The 9,310-nt window shown below is 41.8% G+C and overlaps 2 protein-coding genes across 2 annotated transcripts in view; one reads left to right on the forward strand and one right to left on the reverse strand.

Moving 5' to 3' along the window:
- Positions 1–38: 38 nt before the first annotated feature.
- On the reverse strand, positions 39–6,910 carry LOC147753491 (uncharacterized). Its single transcript, XM_086968314.1, has 2 exons — positions 6,691–6,910; positions 39–293 (listed from the first exon to the last, which is right to left on the reverse strand). The coding sequence occupies exons 1-2, from the start codon at positions 6,908–6,910 to the stop codon at positions 145–147; spliced, it is 369 nt and encodes a 122-aa protein (XP_086824440.1). The 3' UTR covers positions 39–144.
- LOC111260412 (uncharacterized) overlaps positions 6,597–9,310 on the forward strand; it is an 84,033-nt gene continuing 81,319 nt past the window's right edge. The window contains exon 1 of the mRNA XM_022833156.2: positions 6,597–8,703. Coding sequence (XP_022688891.1) covers positions 7,930–8,703 — 774 coding nt within the window. The 5' untranslated portion in view covers positions 6,597–7,929. The remainder of the gene's footprint in view (positions 8,704–9,310) is intronic.

A 9,310-nucleotide genomic window follows, 5' to 3' on the forward strand; every position in this document is an offset into this window, starting at 1 on the left:
AGCTTTGGTTCCCTCAATGATAAAAACCATACATTTGGCGAATTATCATGCAGTGTTTTAGCTGACTCTGTTTTTATGAGGTGGAAAGCTTGATTTGCATGATTTGATATATTAAGGTGTACCAGGGTAAAAAGATTCGATTCCTCAATCGAATTTGATGTCTGAAGGGTATAGGGAACAATCTTGGGTGAATTTCCGATTTTTCGCTGCACGAGTCCCATGGGCCAGCCGACCGTCTGAATGATCCTCGAAAATATATACAGCAAAAACACGTACGGGAAGCTGGTTGCTCCCTGCAACAAGCAGCAGAAAACCTGATTAACGTTAATAACCGTTTTGAGCGCGCATGCAGCTACCTTAACTAGTAGTTGAAACAGAAAAATAGTAGCGAGGCCAAAGGTGTTGCCATCGTTGCGGTACAAACGAGTGACCGAACAACTCGACCTCGCAGACCTTTGACTCTGACTAATTGCCTATAGGGTGGTAACTGAAGAATGACGGCCCCTATAGTAACGGTGAAACGACAAAGACAATGGCGACAAGAAGCACCCGACCACCGTTGTTACAGGGTGTGATCTACTGGGTTCTGGCCTTCACTCTCGCCGGTACAACGGAGTGATTACGGAGGAGAAAAAACGAAAAAGCAAAAGATTCGTGCAAAAATAGTTGCTGCCTTTTCCTTCATTCATCCGCACTTGTCTATATTGCGCCCTTCCGGAGCGGCAGAACCCTATAAACCACCTCCACAGCGTCTTGCGTCTCTTCGACGTTTGTTCGAGCTTGCAACCAAAAAAAGCTTCTTTCGTCACTTTACCATGAAGCAACAGACGTATGGGCATCTGCATTGGCGGGAGCGGTTGCTGTCATCGCTGCAACTGTACCCGAGCAATGCAAATCGCTCGAATAGAAAGGCTGAGCAAATGTTAGCGGAGCAAACAACCAGGTTGGGCAACTGAGGTAATTGGGTCGAATTCTGGCGCCAGCAGCAAACGCCTCTATAAAACCCATAAATGCTAGGTAGATAGCTAGCTACAGCCCACCGCGAGGGCACTGTTCGAGCGCGGCATATACATAACATATTCATACATTTAGTATGGAGATAGATGATGATGACGGCGATGGCAGCAGGTGGCCGAGGCTGCGTCGAGGACTACAGCCTGGGCGGACAGTTGTTCGTAGGAACCAACTGCTGTTTATGCGGCGGCTGTTGTAACTGCTCAAACAGCTTCTAGCTTTGCTGTCTTTTCTGCTTCTTCTGTGTATTACCAGTGCAGGTGTCGCCCCAACTACCTTTGCTTGCGCTTCTGTAGAGTATCGATCATCTGTACGGCGTTAACCTATCGCTGTAACGTTATCCTAACACTTCACAAAGGGCATTAGAACTTAGAGCGGAGACTCGTCAACCTGCCTACTACGCGCATTTATAATACCGTACACACCGCCGTAATAAGAGAAATGGTGGTATTAGTTTTGGTGATGGAAACCCTGATGATGGACATGCTTGAATACTAACGAGTATAGGAGTGATGATATTTGTACTACTTTGATTTTGCGATACGTTCCCGGTACACAATATGAAAGAACGAAACGTGGCTGCATGATAAGTTCTTTGCCTCATTGTTCTTTTTTTTTATTACTTCTGTCTCGGATGAGGTAATTATTATTGCGAACTATCGTTAATAGACGATCACACAATGCAGGATCTTTTCAGCGGGTAGTTTTACTGTCCATTTATAGATAACTTTGTCCGTTGTATCCAGTTTATCGGTGTCGACACTCCAAATGCTTTCTTTAAGTTTTTTGAAATGTTGTTTTTCAGAAAAATAAATTTCAGTGCAAACATTCGGGGTTGTGAATACAGTACTTTGTTTGTTTGGTTCCTACCTGTCCCGTTAGTATTAAGTTTGTATATGTATGTACGGAGCCTATTTGAAATTGGGCTACATTAACCACCATCGGACAGGACGCATAGCGCATATGTTAACCTCTGCTCCTATGAGCGTCGGAAGAGCGTCGAATGAGGTATTTCTGCAGTGCTTAATATTAGCAAATGAGCTTTTTTTTTATTTATTTCATATGATTTTAGCAAAGATGGAACAAAATGTTGCTTATTCAATAAGTAATTCATATTAAATCAGTGTGAGAACATATTTCTGGTAATTTTTTCACAATTTGGCGCGCTGCCCACGGGGCCCCGGAGCAATACAGCATTTGGTATGGTAAACATCGGCTACTGAAACCTAATTTTTCGAAAGTACAAAGTTGTATTTTAGTCTTGACTGAAATCGGTAAATCTGAACACAAATGATGTAGATGATTGGTGGTCACCAGTATGACCGTTCTATTAAAATTTAAGGCACATACAAGAAGAGTATGCAGCGAGAATATGTGTTAATTTAGCTAAAAAAAGCTAAAGCACACGATAGAAACAAGCAGGAAGTAGAATTGTGACAGCACCACTATGTATTTGTGTATCTATAAAGTAGTCCTCTAAATTCGTTTGTTGTTTATGTATATATAGCAAACATATATAGGCGAATCGATTGTTAAATAAATAGTCGACAACTAGCGGTTGTCTGTGGATAAAAAACTATTATATTCAAATTTTCCTATTAATCATATAATCGTCATTTTATGGATTGTACTAATCATCTACCATTGTGAGGAACAAATAACTATCGTGCGCTGCCAGAGATGCCAATGGAACCATTGGTATAAGCTCAGGTGTACGCGCGTTCCTCATCTGAAACCATTATATTCATCACATATATTTAACACACTGAACTTGTTTTCGAATCCCGATAAGCACTAGCATATTGTTATAAGAGATCGACATTATTATACGGTGTCATCATCGCGGTAGAAGTTTAAAGTTAGAGTTTCTCAGTCAGAACAGAGAAACAGAGAAATGAGATGAAACGCGCCCTGCGAAAATATGGCGATTTGTAGGACGCGAGCATATGCGACGTCATCCTGTTCTCCTATCTCGGAGTCCTTTTCCGAGTCAAGCGGGTTTGTATAATGTAACAGTATCAGTAGTGAACGTAGATTATTTAGTATCGCTAACGTATCTGCTAGAAAATTGTGTCATTTGAAACAACTGTTTCGGCAAAAGGAGAGCAGTCTCTCGGCGATTCGTCGCTAAAAGCAAGGGCTTTAGATATGAGCTACATACGGTACTTAAGAAATGGGAAAACTAGCTAAAATAGTCACTCATAACATAATAACGGAAGTAGAAGTGGCAACAGTGCTACGTATGTCGTGTAGAGGCGGATTTAACGCAACGCGTAAAGGCTTTTTTATGGAGAACAAAGTCAACAGTACTTAAAAATTCCCATTTTCGATTGGCGCATATATTTACAAACAAAATAGAACATGTATTTGAATAATTCGTCAGTATTTGGATCACAAATCTTCAACCAAATTCTTCATAACTCGCTTGTCAAAGGAATGATGTTTTAACGGACTTAGTCCGCCAATTCCTCATTTGCGAATCTCGTTCGCAGGGCTCATTTAGGCTCGTCAGGCTCTACCGGAGTGTTACAATGAATGGATTGGCCATTGTAGAGAGTTGCTGACTGGCGAAGGGATAAATGTCCATACGCTTTTGCCTCATCAAACTAGTCAGGTCGATGTCAATACATTTATATTGCTCTATAGGCTATTTAAAATAATGTCGAAAATATCCTTAGCATAAACGGTTGTCCAACCAGTGAAAAAAGGCATTATTTTTTTATTCTAAAGCTTGCATTATCATCCGTAATGTATTTTTGCTTCCTAACAGGAGATATCTCTTTTATCACGCCGGGGGAAATAAGGTTATTTACTAAGCCTCATTGGACATGCACACATGTATGTGTGCCAGAATAGATCCACTTGGTTCGTCTATCCGTAGCGTCCCTTCATCCAGAGGGCCATTCGCGTATCCGTTCGCTACCACGTCAACCCGAACATAACTTACTAGGCCTTCTACAACGGAAAGGTCATTTTTTACTGTGAGCCCCTCGGTTCAACTGGTGACAGGTTGCTCTCTCAATGTGCCCGATGGCGGTCTCGTTCAGCAGCTGTCGATCAGGCCCCAACAGTGCAGATCTACCAGTTATCATGGTTTCACTTTGACTGCTAATAGTATTACTATTTCAGTGCCGTAACAGGGCGAAGAGACCGGAATAAGTGGACTGGGGTGCACTGTGCGCTTCCGCTTGTGTAACATTTCGTGTCAGCATTTCAAAACCGTCAAGCTAAGGTGGTAAAATATATGGTACGACCGTAAAAAATCTGCGCTGTTGGGCGAACAGAGGGAGTGAAACCAAGTTCCGTGTAGGTCATGCTGAATGCCCCAGGGAAGTCTTACGTCAACAATCGGCTGTTACAGTTAAGGGTACCTTTCGTTGTACAGTATTTAGCACTTTGGAAACGAGACCTCACATTGCGACTCGTTTTTTTACGCTCAACCGTCGTCTCATGATCTTTGGCCCTACTTACTTTATACAAATGTTTTACCGGCACATATTTAGATAAACTAATTTGTATTTTACTTCGATTGGGATACCGTACTAAGTACAATATGTTAGTCTGTACAGCTGGAGCCCCACACCTATAGGCTTGATGTCCCGTATATGAGGATATGAGGTCGTTCGAAATCGACAAGCCTGTGGCGCTTCCGATTTGGGAAGTTCAAGCAACCTGCTCTGAGATACAAATGAGCAGTCGACTTCATATTACGCGTGTGTCACTGTTTTCGACAACCGCTGAATTGAAGATACTGAAATTATCTTTGAGCTAGGAATAAGGCTTAATGCAAATATAATTGCCTTACCGATCAAAACTTTGTTTGTATAATTACAGTTTAAAAGCCATCCATTTAGTGCACTATCGGATTGACGGATCTAGAGCAGAAAGCAATAGATAATAAATGAAGATCCAATCGAAACGTATTATAATAGAACATAGCTTGTTGTCGAACAATCTTAACGTTTATGGTACAGGCGAAATAGCATACGACCTAAGCTTCACTAGGTAGGCCATAAATCAGGTTTCGCCCTTTTTGGCAGCAGTTAGACGCTATAATTGTTTCATTCTATAGCAACGTGCATGGTCTCTCGATGCGTACATAATAATCGTACGATTCATATTTTTCAATTAAAAAACCGAAAGTAAGTCATCAGTCCATGAGCCACTTTGCCTTCTGTGAATTTCTTTAGTAGAAAAGTGAAAATAATTTCTGCAAAAACCTGACCAAAACATAAAGGCCAGTGGTGTATGCGAAGAGAGAAAGGTTTTCGCAAAGACTCGACCTGTATTTGGTTTTTCAGAATTGAACTCCATATTTAAATCCTTGTCTATGGTTTTCGTACGACAGAATGTCTAGCCTTTGTCTTCAGAGTGGGTTGAGCTAACTTATAAAATGCGTTCGAAGACTCGTTGTTACATTAGTTAGTCTACAGTGACATCTTACGTAAGAACTACATCGAAAATACAACGATCTGAACCCTTATGCAATCGTTAAATGCGGCTCCTAGATGTTTAATACATCCTGGTTTGCTTGAACGTTACTAATTCGTTGAAACGAGCAGAGCTGATGCGGTGAATAGCAAAATTGTAAACGAATAATAATAATAACATGAACGATCGGTTAGAAGGCTTTGCTAGATTAAGCCGGTAGCACCCGAAAAGGTCTCAGGGATACTCTACACCAAAAATATAATGATTTGTTTTTCTTTTCGATAAAACCATAAAAAAATAATAGAGTTACTGAGAAAAGTTATGCATATTGCACTTTGGACGCCATCCCCTTCAATATACAAACTTTACTTATGTATTTGACAAACAAAATAGCCGAGTAGAAGCGAAATCATTAGTAGGACTTCGTTTATGAGTTATCTAATTTGAGTTCTACCTAATCTATATTCGTTAGGTGGTAAATATTTGTGTTTGTCTATTTGCTTTTTTATCGCCCTTTTCAAGTGGGCGAGTTGGGCTGATTTTTTCTGGCTCACTAGAGCTTCATTATGGAAAAACCTGCAACTTATTTTCCATTTTCTACGTTTCGATACAACGGCACACTACCGCTTATAAAGACGAAGACGGCCATCACGCCGATATATCATTAGATGATAGTGTTACGTGAATCAGTGTGTCTAAGATGCATTACAGGGCAAACTCTATTTAAAACTATATTGTGGAGGACGATATTATGTTATATCTATTGCCGCAGAGCTGACCGCCATTCGACGTTACTTACAAACATGGTTAATCTTTTATATCTACAGAGGTGAAATAAAATTTGCTGAAAAGCAAAAGAGGTACGGAATGAAGTGCGCAGTTTGCGCTCCAGTGAAAGGACTGCGTAGAAATACAGAAGCCTGAGACACCAGATTATGCGATAAACGAGAACAGGTATTTCAAAAGGTTTCAACTAAGTCCAAGCTTGTCGACAAAAAATAGAAAAAAAAGGAAGGAAACAGTTATTCCCCGTGGAAATCGCAACCCACTCCCTGTACAAATCGAATGTAATGAGAAACTGACCCAAATGTACGGTCTGTTTAAACAAGACAAACATACAATAAATAGCACATAAAAAAAATTGCCCATCCTGTATCCTCCATTCCATTCGTGCGTACGCATGCATATATATATCTTTGCTCTCAAATGTCCTCATGCCATTTCCTTCTGTCATCTTTTTGATACCGCTGTGTGTCCTCTCCTTAGTTCGGCCGATCGTTGCATTTCCCGTTGGCGAGAAAAGTACGTCCGTGAGCCATGTCTGCTTTGTTCCTTTTCGTACTCTGGCCTCATCCTCAACACGGCCTCCTTCTCCCCTTTCCGTGGTCTCGCCACTAGCGCCAGCGAGTTCCCTCTTTCCCAAAACCCTCGCCAGTCCCCTGAACATGTTGTTGATGCTGTTCATGTGGCGCGAACCGCGGGGCTGAACGATCGCTAAGGAAGTCAGATGAAAGTAGCTTACCACCGGTGTTGCAGTGTTGACAGTTAGCTGCCTGTGGCGTAAGTAAAAGCGCGTGTCGAGTGCGCAGCAGGTGCGCTACTGAGCTTATGATAATCAGTGAGAAATAGAGTACTCTACCTTGTTTTTGACATTAAGCCGTTCTAATGGATAACTAACAAATAGTGGGTGCATACGAAAAGCAAATGAGAGACCGAGATTTATGTGGGTGCGTGCGTGCTATACGAAAGTGACGACGACGACAACAACATCATCACTGTTAACAGCACTTGAAACCATGTAATTTTCATGTGAATTACTGCTACCATTAGTAGTGGCACCGCTTCTTTTTCCGATTAGAACAATGAAAGTTTGTCGAGCGGTCCCAGACATCGTTCATAGCTGGCGGAGGTGCCAAGCGTACGTGGCTTGATTCTGTAAAGCTCTGTCGGAAGCTCTGTCTGCTGTGCGGCCAAGTGCCATAATGATAGAAATAGCGGTGGAGAGTTCGACTTGGAAGCTACTTGAACTAGTGCTATAGAAATTATTAGCACAGCATCGAAAATCGTGGTACCATTGGTGGACAGGATAGGAAGGAGAGTAGCATCTTTGGATAACTGTCCGAGTTGATTTGGATTATATAGAAAATTCATGCGGCAGAACTGTGTTCAAAAACTGTGCGCCAAAACAGCTGTCGCTACTGTCAACTTTACAGATCAGAATAAAAAATGGCTTTTTATTTTAGCCCGCAGGTGATTTGATGAAAACTGTTTGCGGCTCACGTCTTTCTTGGGTGCTGATCTGCGTAATAAGCAGGCCGAGTCGAACTATTTATACCAGTGTAAAGTTCTGAAGCCGCTATCAGACCGCTACGTTCGTGCTCCCTTTGACACCGTTCAAATGTTAGTTGTTAATTTCTTCTGAAGTACACTCTTGTGCAAGTAGTCTGAGGGAAAAAGCGCTGTCATTTTAGCGTACTTTAAACAATGTATGGGGTTGCGCGCGGCAGAGAAGTTCTCAGACAGACTATGGAACAGCAAACGAAGTGGGCCGCAAAGTGGGCTTGCCTAACCGGTGGATGTACTCTCGAGCAGTTGTTCTATCAATACAACCAACGCAAAGCCGCGTCTTTTCGAGCTCCGAGCAGCAGCGGCGACGCTTATCGTGACAGAAGCAGTCTGAAACTATTAAGGTCGTCTATTTCCAGTAGCAGTGCTGTTTTTGCGACGGTTTCACTTCTACTTCTAATGGCGTCGACTTTGTATATTGGTGGTGTCGAAGCGTCACCCAAGCTGCATCAACTGGAAGGGCCGACATTAGACAGGTACCCGTTAGCTGTTTCTCGCCTATCGAGGCTCCGACGACATAGTGACCAATGTTCAGAGGAATTCTCGATGCGAAAACAGGGTCTTGTCATTCGCAAACAAATGCCGAACGATTGCGAATCCCGATTTCGGACGACGTTGCGTAGTCCCGACGGAAAACGACTCAAGGTGAAGATGGACCACGCGATATTGCTGGGCGAAAAGAATTTTGTACAAATTAATGATGGTCAAACGACGTGGTACATCGACAAAAGCTGCGCCCCTTGTCACGACGAACACATTCAGGGAAGTGTGGTCAGCATCGAGTACCGCATAAGCAATGGCTCTCGTATTCAGTTTCGCTATACAACAAATGAGAACAAATGCCCGTTTCTTACGGTCATGCATCCACTCAAATTTCGGAATAAAACTCAAAATATACGCGACATTGGAGCTGTAAGTTTCTGACGGTAAAATTTTCATGTTTTTTTTTCCAGTGGTTTGTTTTTGAGTGTGAGGTTATCGATATCCCTAACGGTTGATTTCAACTTCGTTATCAAATATTGCTCACTTCCTAATTGACTGTCGCCTGTGACTATCAAACTGTGACATGTTATAGCCAAAGCGTTGAAAATTTGGAGTTTTCCGATCCTGCGCGTTACTACCTAAACGACAACGAAGTAGAGTAGCCTTGTACCGTTCTTCAATTTAGGCAATTTAATTGATTATAGCACGTTCGGTGTGTATTTTTTACCTGCAAAACTCAACGTTGAACTTATTTGATCGTAGCTCTCCTTTTGACTTTCTCACGGCGTTTATGCCAGTGTATAACGAGCAAAATAAATAGATTAAACTATGTGCAGCTGAAAAGCCGTCGTAGTCAGCCAGATAAGAAAATATCATTTTGATCGTTCAAGTTTCTCGAACAAAAACCTCGTTCCATGTTTCTCCGTAGTGATATAAAACTGTTGTATGCAATCAAATAAAAATTATCAAATATTAATTACAGTCGACTCTAAAAGGTGATGGCAGTAGAAAAAAAAAGCCGTAACAAGTTCCATGC

The sequence above is a fragment of the Varroa jacobsoni genome, unplaced genomic scaffold (genome assembly GCF_002532875.2).
Source record: "Varroa jacobsoni isolate VJ856 unplaced genomic scaffold, vjacob_1.0 scaffold_437, whole genome shotgun sequence".
NCBI classification, from domain to species: domain Eukaryota; kingdom Metazoa; phylum Arthropoda; class Arachnida; order Mesostigmata; family Varroidae; genus Varroa; species Varroa jacobsoni.